Here is a 17024-nt window from a genome sequence, read left to right as displayed (position 1 = left end):
AGACATGAAGTTTGTTCCTTTGGAATAAATATACATTTTCAGGTGCTGGGCGTTTCCGAGCGGGATTTCATGGACCAGATGGGCGTCTACTTTGTGGGCTTTGTGGGCCAGTATGGCTACGATCGAGTCCTTTCCGTTCTGGGTCGCCACATGCGCGACTTCCTCAACGGACTGGACAACCTGCATGAGTACCTGAAGTTCTCGTATCCGCGGATGAGAGCTCCCAGCTTCATCTGCGAAAACGAAACGAAGCAGGGTCTGACCCTGCATTACCGTTCCAAGCGTCGAGGATTCGTCTACTACACCATGGGTCAAATCCGAGGTAATATATCCAAACATTTCCTTGGAGGCTACTAGCTGATTCTGATCTTATCAATTATAAATTCAGAGGTGGCACGGTACTTCTACCACAAGGAGATGCACATCGAGCTCGTGCGGGAGGAGATCCTGTTCGACACGGTCCACGTGACCTTCCAACTGACCTTCGATAACAGGGCGTTCACACTGGCGTCCTTGGCAATGACCCGGGAGGAGAAGCACCTGCCCATTAGTGCTCATGTGTTGTTCGAGATCTTTCCCTTTTGCATGGTTTTTGGGTGAGCATCCCATATTTTTAAATAAACATAATTTAATTTTTGATAAATTCGTTTATGTTTAGTGCCGATATGGTTGTGCGAAGTATTGGTAACTCCTTAATGGTGATTTTACCGGAGCTTCTGGGAAAAAAAATAACGGCCTGGTTTGACCTAGTTCGTCCATTAATTGCATTCAAGTTTCAAACTGTAAGCATGCGCCTTAAATATCCAAAATATTACGTAACCCCTTATACCTATCAGATACTCAATCGCACTAACAACATTTTTGAGCTGGTCACTGTGGATCCAGTTACGGAGAGATTTGATGTGCAAAACGAGGACTTACTTCAGCACGAAGATGGCAGCGAACCGGAGAAGTCTCTTAGATTAAAAGGTTAACCAAAATACCTTGGAACAAAATCCACAAAATTCATAAATCCTAATAAAATGATAATAATAAATTATAGAACTGTGGACAAAAAAGTTGTGGTGTTTGTAATAGAGTAACTTATTAATACGTATGTTTCGCAGGTCAAATGGTTTACATGGAGAACTGGCGGATGATCATGTTTCTGGGTACACCCGTAATGCCCGATCTGACCTCACTAATAACCACAGGTCTATATATCAACGATCTGTCCATGCACGACTTCAGTAGGGATCTTATGCTGGCGGGTACTCAACAATCGGTTGAGCTCAAGTTGGCCCTGGACCAGGAACAACAGAAGTCAAAGAAACTGGAGGAGTCCATGAGATTGGTAAGAAATATAAGAGTATTCGATTGTTACTCATAAATAACAAGGTGTAATCCGAAGTTGGATGAGGAGATGCGAAGAACGGATGAGCTTCTGTACCAGATGATACCCAAACAGGTGGCTGATAGGCTCAGACGAGGCGAGAATCCCATTGATACCTGCGAGGTGAGTGATCCACCGAACCACATCCTAGATAACGTTTATAATATCATATTTTATGTCCACAGATGTTCGATAGCGTATCCATCCTGTTCTCAGACATCGTAACCTTCACCGAGATTTGCAGCCGCATTACTCCGATGGAGGTGGTGTCCATGCTAAATGCCATGTACTCCATTTTCGATAAGCTGACGGAGCGGAATTCGGTGTACAAGGTGCGGTTCATTCCATTATTGTTTAACTCTATGCTAACCGATGATGCCTAGGTGGAAACTATTGGTGATGCGTATATGGTGGTGGCGGGTGCTCCAGATAAGGATGCCAATCACGCCGAGCGAGTCTGTGATATGGCGCTGGATATGGTGGACGCGATTACCGATCTAAAGGATCCCTCGACGGGCCAGCACTTAAGGATACGTAAGAATGTGCAATCTTTATTTATATATTAATATTAAAGCTGAATCCCCTCAGGTGTGGGCGTCCACTCGGGCGCCGTGGTGGCGGGCATCGTGGGCCTTAAGATGCCCCGCTATTGCCTCTTTGGGGATACGGTGAATACCGCCTCACGAATGGAGTCCACCAGCATCGCCATGAAGGTGCACATATCCGAGTCCACGAAGGTTCTCATCGGACCCAACTACAAGATCATCGAGCGCGGTGAGATCGATGTAAAGGGCAAGGGCACCATGGGCACCTATTGGCTGGAGGAGCGTGAGAACCGGCTGCCTCTGCAACTAACCGCCGCACTGCAGATTCATCCGCTCTCACCTGTTCCATCAACGCCCACACCCAAGACGAAGGCCATAATGCCACCAGTATCCAAGCCGTTGACTCCGATGGTTCCCGTTTCGGTTTCTCTGGCAGTTTCCATACCCGCCACCAATGTTCCTGCTGTGGATGTGATGGCTCCTTCATCCAGCATGTCCGGTTTGGTACTTACTGCCACTGCTGCGGCTCACATGTCCTTGCACCACCAGGCCGTGGTGGCGGAGGCATTAACTGGAGGTTCAGGTGAAGTGGTACCGCCAGCAGCTGGAGGAGCAGCTTCTGGAACAACTGGAGCGGCGGCGGGTGGAGGTCCAGCCCCGGACGACCGGAACAGTCGCATCTACTCACCCGTAACCTTCAAGGATGTGGCTCGGCGAAGCGTGGCCAATTCTCCGGTGAGGGGCTGCGCCCAACCGGATCAGGAGAGACGTCGCGAGTCCCGCTCCAATTCCACGGGCCACGTATTTATGCGGACTCCTTCGGATATTTTCGGCTCTCTCATCCTGGACACCGAGGAGTTTCTCGAGGACCTGCAAATCTCGCGCTCCTCCCTGGCAAACAACAACAACAATCCGAGCCCATGCGGCTTTAGCCCAACTCCACCTTTCCGGATTGGCAGCGCACCGCCAAAGCCGAGACCCAGTAATCCGGATAAATTTACACCGGAGGAACTGGCCGCCATGGACCAACTGACGCCTCCGTCAACGGCTCCAGCCAGAGAAACGGCCAGCTGCAGCAGTGCATCATTGGATCGCGACAAGGCGACCAAGCTGAAGTAAGTTTTTGGATGGGTTAGAGAACTCCGTCAGCCAACTTCTCGTTTATCAGGAAAATCACTTTCTCCAACAGCAGCAGTCTGGATGCCAGCACTCCAACTGCCGTGGCAGCCGTTGCTGCCGTGGTGTGTCCAATGCGATCCAAGTCGCCGCCAATGTCAGTGGCTCCAGTGGTGCACATGGTTCAGGCCAGCACCAGCAAAGGCGACAGCCAAAGACCAGGCTCGAAGGATTCGGTATCATCCATTTCCCTCCACTCACCCCCACCCCATCGATCCAGCTCGGCACCAGCCAGGTGCGCTAACGAGAAGGTCATCATCTTTCCAACAGTAACATAAACTTCTTTTTCCAGACCGCACTCAATGTCGAAGGCGGCGCGAAAGGCCTTCCTGGCCGCCAAGCAGACCAAGGCAATGGAGAAGCTGGACAAGATGATCGAAGAGGTTCACGAAGTGGAGTCCCAGTCGGCGACAAAGGCGGCCAGCATGCGGCTGGCCCTCTACGGCCATGGCGGCGGTGGTGATTTGGCTGCCGGTGGGTGTCCACTGTTCCTGCCACCGCCGCCGCAGCAGCAGCAACAGCGCCTGATGCCCAGCTCCATCTCAGACTCCGGCCTCTGCAGTCATGGGTGGGTAGATCCCATATCACACCTTCCGTATTCCTTTCAAACATTCTATACCATCCCGCAACATAGTCATAGTCATGCACCCAGCTGTCATCACATGGATCCGAAGATGAGCAACAGCCAGAGTTTCCAGCATTCTCCACGTGGCGGGATAACCCATCAGTGCTGCAGTGGTTTTGGACACGGAAATGGACGTCACTCTCACCGGATGCACTCGAATGCCTGCCGGATTCTGTAGAGGATGGCAGGACAGGAGCTCATCTATCTCCGATTCCATATCATGTATACTGACTCGAATTCCGCTCAATGTTCCCGCGTGCTTTTTGGTATAGTAATAATAACTAGTCGGCAATTATTAGGATTTAGATAGATGTTGAATCTCATAGTGTATAGAATAGCTTAGATAAAGAATGTACCTACATGTTACGTGTACCCAGACTATAGCTAGTCAAGCAGGGCTTTAAAATTTGGCAAATCAGTGTCTAAATATGCTAAAAATCTGTAAAAACTGTTAGCACCCTTGATACCCATGTGTATTATTCAAAGATTTTAAATTTCTTGACCTCTAAATATGACAATACCAACAGGAAATCAAACTACAAATGGAAAGACATTTTCCGTACATTTTCATGAAACCACCTGAGGCATAAATTGCTCACAAAGTAAACTAAACTAACTATAAATGTACTATAAAATCTCTATATATTTGTAGTAGTTAAATGGTTAAGTAGTTTTTATGTGTAGACGAGTACTAAACAAATATTTCCAGAGAAAATCGGAGCTATGTATTTTCTAAATGTTTTAAATTGATTCCAATAATGCGAAAACCAAGTAATGCAAAACAATTTAAATAAATATTCTATTAAATAGCTGCGCAATATAGCAAAGTTGAAATGTTATTCCCCTATATTTATTTGGTGGTCTACTCCAAAGACAATAAATCATGGAATGGCTTTCATAATTGCTCATCTGAAAGTGGCACATCCTTTTATTAAGAGATCTTAGGTTGACAGTTGTAAAACTATAAATCACGAAGATTTATACATTTTGGTATTTATTTCAAAATAAATGCATTCACTTTGTTTCCTGTCTTAACTAATTGCGAAAAACAATATAAAAGCATGGCAAATAAAAATAGCAAAATGAAATATTGTGCTACTTAATATATTTCTGAGTTGTAATCTGTTTAATACCTCATATTTTCAACTTCTTTTCATTGCACTTTTGGCATATCACATCTGAACTTATAATGGCAAGCATACAACTGAAACAAAAATTTTACGAAACGATACAAGTTAATGTACCCAAATATATGTATATATACACTTAAAGCGTATGAGTTCGACTAGATTTGGTTGGGCCTTCGAAGGAGTATTTCCTTAGTTGTTATCGGTGGGTTTCTTGTTTAGGCCCGCTCGATCATTGGCGTCTGAACTACATCCTCATTGGAATAGATGACCGTGCCGTCCAGAGTCTCAATGGTTTGGATTGTGGTCTTGCAGTAAAAGCACACCTTGGAGTTCATCATGTGCTGCATGATGCAGTCGCTGCAGGACTGATGCTTGCATGGCGTGAAGACGGCAGTGATGGGCTTGGCGCAGCAGATCGGACACAGGGAGTCCTCCGATGGCAGTGTAATGTCCGAAAGCAGAGTCTGTTTCACCCGCAAGCTCTCGATAAGCCTGCGGACATTGTCGATTTCTTCACAGGACACATGAGAGGGAACTGCGAAATGGATTGAAACGTCGCTTTACTTATAATTATTCCATTATCGTTTTAAAATACTTACAATCATTAAGGGCAAACTTCAGGATTGGCGGATCGGCACGAATTCGTTTGGAATTATTAGGAAGAGGCACACGTACATCGTTTGTCAGCGGATCAATGTGCGGCCTGGAAGAGGGATCGAAATTACCCCGCGGTATATTCTTCTGCTCCAGCAGTGGTGTCCGGATTTCTCCTAGTGCAAACTCCAGTGTGGCAAATTGGAAGCTCGGATCGGTGAGAAAAGCTCGAGACACCCGCGTTACAATCTGAGGTCTCAAATCGCTCTCCATCTCGTCCTGCATTAAGGCTAGCAATATCCCCAAAGCAGCGGTCACTATGGGATAGTGGGTGACTGCATTAAGATCCGCCGAGCACATGTCCACCACGAACTGGAAACATCCGGGTGGCACTGTAACCCGCGAGAGCACCTGACTGATCAACTGACAGATGCGATTTAGCAACAGATCGCTGTTTGGACGAGATTCATCCGTGACTATTTCTGGCGCAGCTGTGATGACCATTTCCAGGCATCGCATCAGCGAAACAGTCAATTCGAAGCACATGGAGCAAATCTTAAGCTGCTTGGGTTCGAACAGTGTGTTTTCCTGCCTCTGAGCGGTATTTTGGATCTAAGGAATGTGGTTAAATATAGTTTATGTAATTCATGAAACCTGAACCAAAAACTTACCTCCTGAAGCAGTAAGATAAATTCGGAAAAAGCCCAGTTTAGTTGGCTTAGAACCGAGTTTAGGAATGCGGTAGCAAAAGGCTCATCCTCCAACAATTTTGAGCCGATTAAACGCTGAAAATGCTTTGAGGGATTAGCCGGAGCGACGTTGTGCAGCAACCCCGTATGCGTTTCATTTCTGGAACGACTGCGACACAGTCCTTGATGGAGGGGAAGCGAGCCACCTTGCCACACAGAGGGTTGGCGGGAATCCTTGTAGGCATAGCCCTCGCCCATCCAAAAGCGCAATAGCAGCCAATTGCTCTGGCCCCAAGCCCGATTTTCATAGGGGCGTAGCAGGGCACGAACCAGACTAGCCTGAGCCCTCTTCGAAGTTCGTTCCAGAGCTCGCACTCCGGACTTGTGGCAGGTGAGCGTTCCCAAAGCCTGCAGCAGTGAGTCCTTGCAGGACGCAAGCACAATGCGCGGATCTGCCGAATGAATTCCTAGAAACTCCGCTGCTGCGTTCACGCTGCATTCCGCGTCTGAGGCCTCGAATTGGGCTTTCAAGTCATGGTGACTAAAGTCCATTACGGCATCCAACAGGATAGGCAGAGTATTAACATACACCTCAGGTACAAATGAGAACAAAGAACCCGTATTTGAGGCACTCTGAAGAAGGGAAAAGGGGTAAGAATAAGATTAATAGGAAATTAAGTTACTAATCAATTTGTATACCGTCAAAGTTCGTAGCATGCGCTCTAGTAACCATATGAGCAGGGATCGCCTGTGATTGTTTAGGGCCACTCCTCTTAGCCAAACTTGCTTTCTTGCCAGCGCAATAGAACGTGTCTGCAAATGAAAAGGAACATATTCTTAATGCTTATAAAAACCGACTGGCAAATAATCAACTTACTGCAAAAACATTCTGCCGCTGACTGAACTTGGACCGTAGCTCGCCCATCACATGCTGGTGATTTTCGTTCATGCAGACATTGGCATGCTGCTCCAATGCCCCAAGTTTACGTTCGATGTCCTCCCGGTAGAACTTCGTCTCCTTGAGTACTTCATTCAGAGCAGCGATCTCGTCCCTTACCGTGGCTATCTTTACTATATACTTGTGGCCAGCCGAATAGTAAAAGATGATACACAAATCAAGAAGTTCGCAAAGGCTGGCCTCCGTATCCGCGTTGCCCGGCGAGGACTCGGTGCTGCTATTGGGTCGTGTATTTAAGAAATGGGTGTAGGTTGTGTTGTTGGCACCCTGAGTGTGTCCAACTACAGCCACATTGTTTATGTTTTCGCCCAAAAGGTAAAGCGTAGTATCTGAAATTATAATTACAAGTTGTAATTGTCGTACTACCTGCTTTAGCAGCTACAAAAAGTTATCGCATACATACCAACTTCATTGACACGCAAGTTTTGCCTATCATCTTCATAAATTTGCTGAGTTCGAGCTGTTCCTAACCTAGCATCGATGTCGGCCCGATGAACTTTCCTCAAGTGGGACAAGACACCTCCAACGCGATCAAAGTGCATGTAGTCAAAGGTACCATCTATGAAAAAATCGCTGTTCACCTCCACGTTCTTTGTAGGCATTTCTTCCTTGAACATCGAGCGCGTCTGATCGATAAGAATGCTAGCAAAGGCAAGGGCCACAGGCGCATCGAGTGGATGCTGTATGCTCGATTGCATGAAGAAAAAGGCGTGGAAGGGCTACACGAAGGTAAAGGATGTATAAGCTCTGTGCAAAATCATCAGGGGTCACACTTACCCTTTGCTCCATGCTGAGATCGATTACATAGCGACGAAGTTTGCTCAAAAATATTGAGCGGCTTGACGGACTTTCCCTTGTTCCATCCGAGTTTATCAACAGCGTGCAGAGCAAATCCCTTTGTGCCGCATACAGTGGCTCCGTAACTTTGCGCACCTTCTCGGCAACGTTGAGATATTTTTCCTTGGGCCCATCGATTCCTTCTGTCCAGGCCATACTGTCGGGCAGCAGTTCCTCCATTATGTAGAACTCCAGCGGATGTATGTAGAGGAAAAAGGCGAGGCTAAACGGAAAATTATTAATACTCTGGATTACACAAGTTTTATCTCTTAGCCGTACCAGTGCTTTTTGAACAGCTTTCCTTCAAGCAAATACTTTCTGGTCTGTTCGTGCAGGCAAAGGCAATGCAGCGTTCCGAGCGCCTGGCGATGCTTCTCATAGTCCAAGCCCTGTATCGTATGCGTAAATGTTGCCAGCAAAGCATTCACTAGCTTCCGAAGCACAAACTTGATCTCGTCGCCCTCCATGTAGTTCCAGAAGAGAGACAACAAGCCGTGGAGTACGCTGTATGAGTGTTCCTTCTCTGACGCTAGAGTTGTTAGGCTTGAGATCCTATTCAGCAGGACGTCTTCGATGATGTATGGATCAAATATCTCATTGGTGAACTTCTCAATCAGCAAGGTAGCAAATATACAGTAGACGGTCTTTTTAGTGGAAACGCGGGCCTCTGTCCCATTTGTTGCCGACATCCCAGATTGGGCATTGTACTTGGAGAAGATGCCAGCGAGGTTGACCAAGTAGTTTAACAGCAGGTTGGCACGCTGCAGCTTAAGGATGGGTCGGGCCATAAGCGGTTGGAAGCCCGCTATCGGATACATGAAGGGCCTATTCCCGAAGTTAGCCCCAATACCCTGCGTGTAGCCCAAGGAGATGGCTGCGAAGAATGTGATGCCTGGACCCTTTTCCAACTTGTTGAACGCCACGCCCATCGAACGTCCATTTCGATAATACTCGATCACTTCCTTATCCACATCAATAGTCACGCCAATAACGTCGCCAATCTGCCATTTGTCACCGTATCTTGGAAGGTAATCATAAGTCAACTCCAAATATATAGTTAATGCTAGGGTAGCTTACTTTTTGGTGGATATGTGCCAGATCTGCTGTTTGCTGCCATCGTATCCGTAGCTGGACTTGGTATCCCCCACTCCGCTGTTTTCGTTAAACTGGCAGGAGTTGGAGGCCCAACCAATCTGCATTACGCCCTTAGTGTGAAGGTGGATCTGTAAAAAATGACACGTTCTTAGTACGCACGAGCAACCCACACTCCTCGATGCGAGTCATTGACCTGTGGTCAACCACCGCCAAATCTACCACTCCTTCCCCAATAAAGCTAGCAATAAAGTATAGCTACTCCCACTCCCACTCCCTATAATAGTGATTACCTCATACATCCAGCGACCGCCGTACACGCAACAATTAGACCGGACCGTGTTGAAGCTGCCTTGGGAGCGCAGGGCCAGACGATCCGAGGATACGCGCACTGTGGTCGTATAGTCCACATCGAATATGGTTAGATCCGGGCCAATGCGACTCTCTGTCTCCATGTACAGGCGCCGGATCTCCTCATTGCTGTCGGTCTGGATTTGCTGGAACTTGTCATCTAGCCATGTTCGCACTATGATCATCTGCCTAAGGAAAAGGACTGTCTATAGAAAAGGTGAACCTCGGGGGCTTAAGACACTCCTACTTGGTAACAGACAAATCGGCGAGCTTTGCGGGTCTCGGATCCGGAACCGTCGAGCAATTAGCGCCTTCCAAGTCATCGTCCAGGTCCGAGTACAGATTATCGTGGTCCACCTGCTCAAATATATCCTCGTTGAATACTTTCACGAATAATTTTGATATCGACATCTTGGCTCTGTCATTTCAATGCCAGCTTTTTCCAGCCACAAAAATTCGTGTCTGATTCCGAGCTTGACCGTCACAAAAAAGGAATTCTTTTGCTTTAGGGGTGGTAAACTCAGACACTCCTTGTGAGTCTGTTTAACGGTGGCAAGTATCGAGTCACGCAACAGCCCGATGATTGGAGGGAAATTTTAATTTTGTCAAAATATTGAACAGTTTTCTATTATTTCTGTATAGCTAACCGGTAAAAATATGTTTCAAAGTGTATCAAAATTCTGTCATCATTAATAAACTCTTTAATTCAAAAATGAACATAGTAAATAGAAATAGAAGTTGTCTTGAAGTACAGAAGAAATGTTTATCTAATAAGTAGATCATGTCATTCAAATTTAAATTACAATCATACAAACATATTTAACTATGCAAATTACCCCCGCAAAATATCGCATACATTTGCTCCTCCCTAATACTTCCATCCTGCTCTTTGGCAGAGTATAGCCCATCTCGTTCTACAGGCGCCAACAACAGCTGTTTAAATTCGACATCGTTGTGCAGTACTGCTCGCCTTTGAGCGTTTCCCAACACCGAACAGAACGAAAAGTAATTCTCGCAATGTAAGGACGTGTTTTCTGTGCTCCCCTAGTTAAGCTAATTAAATTATAAGTTGGCGTTGATTCATGAGAAATGAGTTACCAAAAGAACCACTCTATGCTCATAAATTGTGTGATATTTGCGAGCAGTACAGTTGCCTTTCGATTGATTGACAAATTGCTGTCGTCAGCGGCTAAGTGTTTCAGATAGTGATGTCCAGCTAGCTAGATCTGGCGGGAAAAAGGCTTAAAGCAATTAAAGTGCCAAGTGAAACGCAATGAAAACAATGCTCATAATGAAGGCTATTAAATAAATAAATTAGCTATCACACAATTGACCTTGTGCCAATAACTACTCGTGGAGAGTATTAACCATTAAATACGCAGAAAAGAAAACTTACATATGTTACATACATAGCTAACTGGCCAGCGATGTGGTGTGAAACCGTTAAATTCGGTTGTTTTTGTTCTTGTTGTTGCGTGTCTCACAAAAATAGAATTCGCGAAAATAAATAGAAGGGAAACAGAAATCAATGCCAAGCATTCGAAAACAAGACCATTACAACATTCGTAGCTGGGCATAAATGAATATTATTTCTGATTATACATGAGTATGGTTGTTAGTAGACTAGCCAATTGATTTATCTGCCCGTTCTCGACCCGTTTCTTGTTCTTATTTATTTTTTTGCGCGGCAATCAACGCAAATTTACGAGTGTGTTTGAGTTTGTAATTTGAATTCAGTTAAAATTAACTGGAAATACGTTTGTATGCGTATTAATTAAATGTTATTTACAATGTTTCGACCAATTCGCCCTCCCAAAATATATATGTCTATAGTTTTCGTATCACTCTCTCTCTCCATTACAAGTGTGTACGTAACTATGGAACTATCAAAGAATCAGCACACATTGTATGTTTACATAATGATAGCTTTCGCGGTCTTCTCGCTTCTGCTCCCCGTGCTAAATATGCGTCTTGAGTCTTATATTTATCGAGCAAAAATCCACTTTGATGACGTTAATGGAATATGAACAAATATGTATAGAACGAGAAAACCACGGTAGAGGATCTCTGCTTAGCAAACAAGAATCACAGGAAGCCCAGTGGAAAAAGATACCCATAGCAGCAGATTCTTCTATAAACAACGCTGATTCACTAATAACAAGCCGTAACATGATGAAACCCCCTTTGTTTTTTCTCGACCAGGATATTTAAATAACTCAGTCGTATTAATTACTCAGTAAAGCATACAATTTGCATTAAACACCCACGGGTTAAATCTCAGATATGATATGATAAGATTTATTTCCTTTAAAGAATTTAGAAAGTACATATATAGATTTCTTTTTTATGATATGATAACGTTATAACATTATAATCTAAGTGCTGAATTCTTCGTTAACTTTAGTTTTATACCATAAGGCAGCCTTCTATAAATAATCGAAGTGGTTTCCAAACCAATTAATCACAAAAGGGAATCACACGCATGGCGCTGAATTTTCGCATCATCAAAGAAAACCCCCACATAGCTACCAACCATATCATAAACTAAATTATAAACATATACATATGTATTCTCTTAGATATATTCATACGAAACTAGAAACATGACCATACGCATGTACACCAGATATAGTGCCAATTACTGCCCAACTTTTTCTGGTTTCTCTGGTCACGTATCTGTCTATATCTATACTCTATCTTTAGGAGTCCTGTCTTAAAGACATATAGTTTATTTATTTCACTTATTCTGGTCTCTTTCACTAGTGTAAAAATGATTAAAAATAATGTAAAGTATTTATTTATTTTTAATGTATAATGATTATATATAAATTTCTTTTGAAATATAAATATTAAGCTAATCCCACATTCAACCTTTCTAGTCTGCACATAATTTCTGAGAGTTGTCCGCCCGTAGGTTAATTTCTAAGATAACGAACTGCGATCTAAGCAAATAAGACACAAAAATATTTAGCGCCATAAGACTCCAAAGATAAACAGTATAAATGTGCCAAGGGGGAGACCCCACAGAGCATTTGGTATTCAGCAAAAAATTGCAAAGATTCCCAAATGTTTCCCTGGCCATTATCTAATCGATAGTTGAGTGCTTTTGCCTCTGACGTATTGAATGGTCGTGCCATGTAGAGGGATGAATATGTTTCGGCAACTGAGTTGTCGGGCTCCCAACTGAGTCGAGGGCAGCGACTTTGATTGACCATATCAGACGACACTTGTCGCAGTGGTCGCTTATCTGAGCTCCGACCTTCCCCGCCAGCTTCATACCCCATTCCCCATACCCCATCGAAATCGAGCCCAGTTTTGACTTGGCCAAACACAGACACGAGTGATTTTCAGTTTGCCTTGTACAAATAATGCCGCGGAGAGCACTTGTTGCCCGATTAGCCATAAACATTGTGCCTGGCCCAGTATATTTTACCCCATGCGAGCGAGATTCTCAACGGCTCTACTTCATTTCTTTGCAGTCAGTCGAGGGCAACGGACACGTACACGTTTAAAGTTCAAAGGAAACCGGAGATTTGCATGCGGCGCGAATAGAGGAGCGAGAGTTCCTATCCACAGACAGCGAAGATGTCACAAAACCAATCCTACTTCTGGCAGACGACCAGACACAATGTATACCTGAAGCGCTCGGCCAAATGGCACATGGCGCTGGCCCTGATGGTGGTGCTCACATTCGGCACAATTTGTGCGGCGGAAGCACAACCGGATAGTGCGGACAATGCGGTCATTGAATCCGGATTACAGGGCGTAAGGATATCCTTAACCTACTTCCTCCTTTGAACCATCTACTCACAAATATGCTTTAATGCTTGCAGAACATAGAGGTGCAAGGCGATTTGAATAGGCCAACGGACCTGAGTTCTATAGCGGAGAAACCAAAGGATGATGCGGACCGGCCAAAGACGAAGGGCACCTTTATCGATGCGTTTACCGCATCGATCTCTGTTATCTTACTAACAGAGCTAGGGGATAAGACTTTCTTCATTGCTGCCATCATGGCCATGCGCCATCCGCGTTTGATTGTCTTTGGCGGTGCCATCGCCGCCTTGGCGCTAATGACGGTACTCTCATGCGCATTTGGCATGGCAGCGAACTTTATTCCTAAGGTAGGTCGTGGAAATATGCTTTAGATAACTTCACAAACTAAGAACACTCTTTTTTTTCACCCACAGATTTATACGTATTATATCTCAACTGCATTATTTTTAATATTTGGTTTGAAAATGCTGTACGACGGCTACAAAATGAAACCAACCGACGCTCAGGAGGAACTGGAAGAGGTGCAAACAGACCTGCGCAAGCGCGAGGATGAGGTGAGTCGTCCTGGAAGGATCCCTTGTATAGTATTGTATTATAGTAGTGGTGCTATATGTTGCAGTAGTTTCTATATATCCTAACCTTGTTTCAATTAGTAACGCTTTTCTGCAGTACTCTGATGCTGCATTATTATAGTAATTAGTTATTTTTACTGCTTTTGTTAATATCTGCGCTTAATTTGTTGTTTTACTATTATTATAACCATAACGACTGGCAAAATGTAGAGCACAAAAGACCAACAACTAATTGATGCCCCGCCAAAGCGATCACTTCATATGCTACGCTTTGGTTTTCAGTCTTACCTGAGATTAAACACCATTTTATTTGCCTCACACAAGAGCCGCGAAAAATAAGCCAACAATTACTAATCAAACACGAACCCTAAGCTTTTCATAATTGTAATTACACCTTGATTGCATGCTAATTAGAAAATTTTATTAGCCCCCAACAAAACACTATGGTTATCTTAACTGAATATCCCAAGCCGATCAGTTAATGGGCGCTCCGAACAGCGTCAGTGAAACACCTGGGTGGCCACATAGTCTCAGTTATAGCTTCCGAATATCCTTGGTTTTGATTTACCTAGAATCAAACGTTCGAAATTCACATACAAACATTTACCACACATCTAAGCCCATGTGACTAATTGCACGATTTGCGCATATCAAATACAAGCGAGTTTCAAAAGTTTATTGAAAATATTTAAAGCAAATTCGTACTAAACCAGCAAATCGTTTGAAATGGAAAAGCTTTTTGGCAAACGAAAACTCCACCAGAATATTAATCAAAATCAAAATTTCTGCCAATCGAATTTTTAGCTAATGCAAATTTTTAATTGTTTTTCCTTTATGCAACACGAAATTTGAACAATTTGATATAACGTTGCCCCCTGAAAATGTTACCGAAACAAACATAAATTATATATGTTGCACTCAACTTTGATTTGTGTGTGGGCCGCTCCAAACGCAGTTGCTGCGCAAGGCCAGCCGAAAGTACGAGGACGCGGAGGGCAAGCGAAAGAACAGCAACTCGGACAAGGAGGATGCCAGCGAGCAGGCGCTCATCCATGGCCGCAACTCCATTTCCACGGCAGCAGGTTCCACCACGGACATGCAGCATCGCCAGCGAAAGCAGCGCAACCATCTCAATAACAACAACGGCACCACCAGTACCACCCATACTAATAGTAAGCAAAATAGCTGTGATAAAACTGGCAACGATGACGAGGACCGGGAACAGCACGAATCGGAGGTGTTCCTCAAGGAGGGCGGCCGCATTGTGGAGCAGCTCAAGATGAAGACCTTCCCCAGCAGCCCGGCCCACTCGGCGGCCTCATCGAACCAGACCGAACAAACCAACTCCATTGCCGCCTCCACCGCCACCGTCGATGTCCAGCTGGCTGGCCATCCCACCGATCCGTCCGCAGGCGGCACCTCGGAGCCCCGTGCTCCGCTGGCCGGACACGATAGCATGCACAGTCTCAACGGCAGCCTGAACGGTGACTCCGGACCGGTGAATGGCGCTCTCAAAGCACGGGTTAGGCCATAAACCGTTTTTGCGATTGTCCCGCTTCCGTTTCCCATTCGATTACGTTTTTCGGAATTGGATCTGATTGAATTTTTGCTTTTGTGCTAGCACTACACACGTAGCTGGAGATTCTTGAATGGACTGTGATCCCCAAAGTCATTTAATTTAGATTAATAAACCGCCTTAACTTTAAATCTCATGTCTTCCAAAGAGCCATAGAGCGAAGTTATATTGATCTGATGGAAATGAGAGGCGGAAAAAAGTAACCTATAATAATAGATTTAATCAGTTTTATTTCTAGAAAATGTAATCAGAATAAGGTTCGGTAATCTATATAACTGACAACCGCTAACTTTTGTTGTTACCTAATCATATACGTTTCACGTGCTTTTTGACCAAAAGAAATGAACTCACACTCAAAAAAAAAAACTCATAGAACAGTGACACTACAGTCCAAAACACAAGCATCAAGTATTTTTTAACTTTAAGTCATCTGGCATTTGGTTTTGTCGCCACGGTCTTTTACTCCCCATTGGTATCGTTTCACTTCCATTTGAATCGCACACATTTCACCCAGTTTTTCTCTCTGCATGTTGTTATGATGAAGTGATCGTTTTTTGATTTTAGTTTTTATTTTTTGATTTATTTAGCAGGAAAAGCGTTAATCCACGTTTTCTGGCTCAAAAGTATTTACATGTATTTTTAGTTTGCTGTTTTGCCCCTTTGTTTGCGCACATTTTCATCGAATCCTTCTAGTCCGCCTGCTGTTCCCATACTGATCCATATGAATCCTCATTTTCTTTTACAGCTGGATCGTGATGTGAACGCGGCGCTGGTAAATGACGCCGAGAGCGGTCGTCGTCGTCCACAGAAACGAGGTGCCACCTACTTCACCATGCGCATCTTGGCCCAGGCCTTCACGATGACCTTCCTGGCCGAGTGGGGCGATCGCTCCCAACTGACCACCATTATTCTCGCCGCCAGCAAGGTAAGCACTTTGGATTTAGCCTACGATCCTATGGAGTGTACATGAGATGTAATCATTTTCCATTGCAGGACGTTTACGGCGTAATCGCTGGCGGTGTTATTGGCCACTGCATCTGCACCGGCCTGGCTGTGATTGGTGGTCGTCTTGTGGCTTCCAAAATCTCAGTGCGCACTGTCACCATTGTGGGTGGCATTGTGTTCATCGGATTCGCCATCTACGCTGTCGCCATACCTCCGGATGACATCTAGGCGAAGCCTTTATACTCTAAACGAGATTGCCCGTTGACGACCCCACAATATTATGAAGATTTAGTTTTAGTTACTACCTGATAAACCCCAATATTCTTCGAGGAGCATCAGGCAAGGATCGTATTGATCCATTTTAAGACGGAATGCATCAATGTATTTAACGTAGCTTTCTTGCCAAACAACCTAACATATTTACAAAAAAAAAAACAAAAAGTGCCTTCAGTGCTTTCCGCTTCGGCCATGACATACTTTTTTAGTTCACACAATGAATTCTTCAGTTTTCCAATTGTCTAGTATCGCTTTGATTTGATTGTTCAGTTTCGGTTTCGGTTTCGTGTTAAGTATTAAAGATGATTGTACATACGCGTGTAGAGCTACCACGATGCCCACGCTCCTCCTTCCCTCCATAACCCACATCCTTATTCGCATATTTGTTTACGTAGCCGTGTTTACTTAATGGAAACAACCAAAATGAAACTTTGTAGATTTGATTATTTATGCGATTTTTGTATGAAAAACTTAGTAAATTGAGCAAAAGAAAGATTTAAATGTGTGCT

General features: G+C 44.5%; 3 protein-coding genes across 9 annotated transcripts in view; 2 read left to right on the top strand and 1 right to left on the bottom strand.

Moving 5' to 3' along the window:
- LOC6537238 (soluble guanylate cyclase 88E) overlaps nucleotides 1-4989 on the top strand; it is a 36242-nt gene extending 31253 nt beyond the window's left edge. For 4 of the 6 annotated variants that reach the window (XM_002097760.4, XM_039376437.2, XM_039376436.2 and 1 more), the window contains 12 exons: nucleotides 43-322; nucleotides 389-596; nucleotides 659-782; nucleotides 837-969; nucleotides 1107-1333; nucleotides 1391-1495; nucleotides 1558-1704; nucleotides 1756-1906; nucleotides 1961-3032; nucleotides 3086-3328; nucleotides 3386-3661; nucleotides 3728-4989. In XM_002097760.4, the coding sequence (XP_002097796.1) occupies nucleotides 43-322; nucleotides 389-596; nucleotides 659-782; nucleotides 837-969; nucleotides 1107-1333; nucleotides 1391-1495; nucleotides 1558-1704; nucleotides 1756-1906; nucleotides 1961-3032; nucleotides 3086-3328; nucleotides 3386-3661; nucleotides 3728-3896 (3135 nt within the window). In that variant the 3' untranslated portion in view covers nucleotides 3897-4989. The remainder of the gene's footprint in view (nucleotides 1-42; nucleotides 323-388; nucleotides 597-658; nucleotides 783-836; nucleotides 970-1106; nucleotides 1334-1390; nucleotides 1496-1557; nucleotides 1705-1755; nucleotides 1907-1960; nucleotides 3033-3085; nucleotides 3329-3385; nucleotides 3662-3727) is intronic. The other 2 variants (XM_039376440.2, XM_039376439.2) reach the window with 2 other exon arrangements.
- On the bottom strand, nucleotides 4807-10016 carry LOC6537237 (E3 ubiquitin-protein ligase RNF123). The gene is made up of 11 exons (XM_002097759.4): nucleotides 9617-10016; nucleotides 9312-9558; nucleotides 9004-9149; nucleotides 8206-8946; nucleotides 7867-8149; nucleotides 7493-7808; nucleotides 7009-7418; nucleotides 6831-6944; nucleotides 6114-6764; nucleotides 5448-6054; nucleotides 4807-5383 (listed from the first exon to the last, which is right to left on the bottom strand). The coding sequence occupies exons 1-11, from the start codon at nucleotides 9778-9780 to the stop codon at nucleotides 5064-5066; spliced, it is 3999 nt and encodes a 1332-aa protein (XP_002097795.1). The 5' UTR covers nucleotides 9781-10016; the 3' UTR covers nucleotides 4807-5063.
- A 283-nt stretch (nucleotides 10017-10299) lies between these two features.
- LOC6537236 (transmembrane protein 165) lies at nucleotides 10300-17008 on the top strand. Of its 2 annotated transcripts, XM_002097758.4 has the most exons (7): nucleotides 10300-10388; nucleotides 12849-13134; nucleotides 13203-13493; nucleotides 13560-13700; nucleotides 14674-15240; nucleotides 16040-16219; nucleotides 16288-17008. In XM_002097758.4, exons 2-7 carry the CDS (start codon nucleotides 12955-12957, stop codon nucleotides 16465-16467), a joined length of 1539 nt encoding a protein of 512 aa, XP_002097794.2. In that variant the 5' UTR covers nucleotides 10300-10388; nucleotides 12849-12954; the 3' UTR covers nucleotides 16468-17008. The 2 variants fall into 2 exon arrangements, with proteins under 2 accessions (XP_002097794.2, XP_043063094.1); XM_043207159.1 differs by lacking the exons at nucleotides 10300-10388; nucleotides 14674-15240.
- The last annotated feature ends 16 nt before the right edge of the window (nucleotides 17009-17024 follow it).

This window comes from Drosophila yakuba, chromosome 3R, assembly GCF_016746365.2.
Source record: "Drosophila yakuba strain Tai18E2 chromosome 3R, Prin_Dyak_Tai18E2_2.1, whole genome shotgun sequence".
Taxonomy (NCBI): Eukaryota; Metazoa; Arthropoda; class Insecta; order Diptera; family Drosophilidae; genus Drosophila; species Drosophila yakuba.
Note: the sequence above shows the minus strand (reverse complement) of the source record. Positions and strands in the feature narration are given on the sequence as shown.

What these genes read in the sequence shown, in the direction of transcription:
- LOC6537237 (XM_002097759.4), bottom strand. Translation starts at nt 9,780, where the DNA reads ATGTCGATATCAAAATTATTCGTGAAAGTATTCAACGAGGATATATTT. An exon ending in GCCGATTTGTCTGTTACCAA is followed by an intron (nt 9,559 to 9,616) that starts GTAGGAGTGTCT and finishes CCTTTTCCTTAG; the next exon opens with GCAGATGATCATAGTGCGAA. An exon ending in GCGGTCGCTGGATGTATGAG is followed by an intron (nt 9,150 to 9,311) that starts GTAATCACTATT and finishes CATTTTTTACAG; the next exon opens with ATCCACCTTCACACTAAGGG.
- LOC6537236 (XM_002097758.4), top strand. Translation starts at nt 12,955, where the DNA reads ATGTCACAAAACCAATCCTACTTCTGGCAGACGACCAGACACAATGTA. An exon ending in TGCGCAAGCGCGAGGATGAG is followed by an intron (nt 13,701 to 14,673) that starts GTGAGTCGTCCT and finishes CTCCAAACGCAG; the next exon opens with TTGCTGCGCAAGGCCAGCCG. An exon ending in TTATTCTCGCCGCCAGCAAG is followed by an intron (nt 16,220 to 16,287) that starts GTAAGCACTTTG and finishes TTTCCATTGCAG; the next exon opens with GACGTTTACGGCGTAATCGC.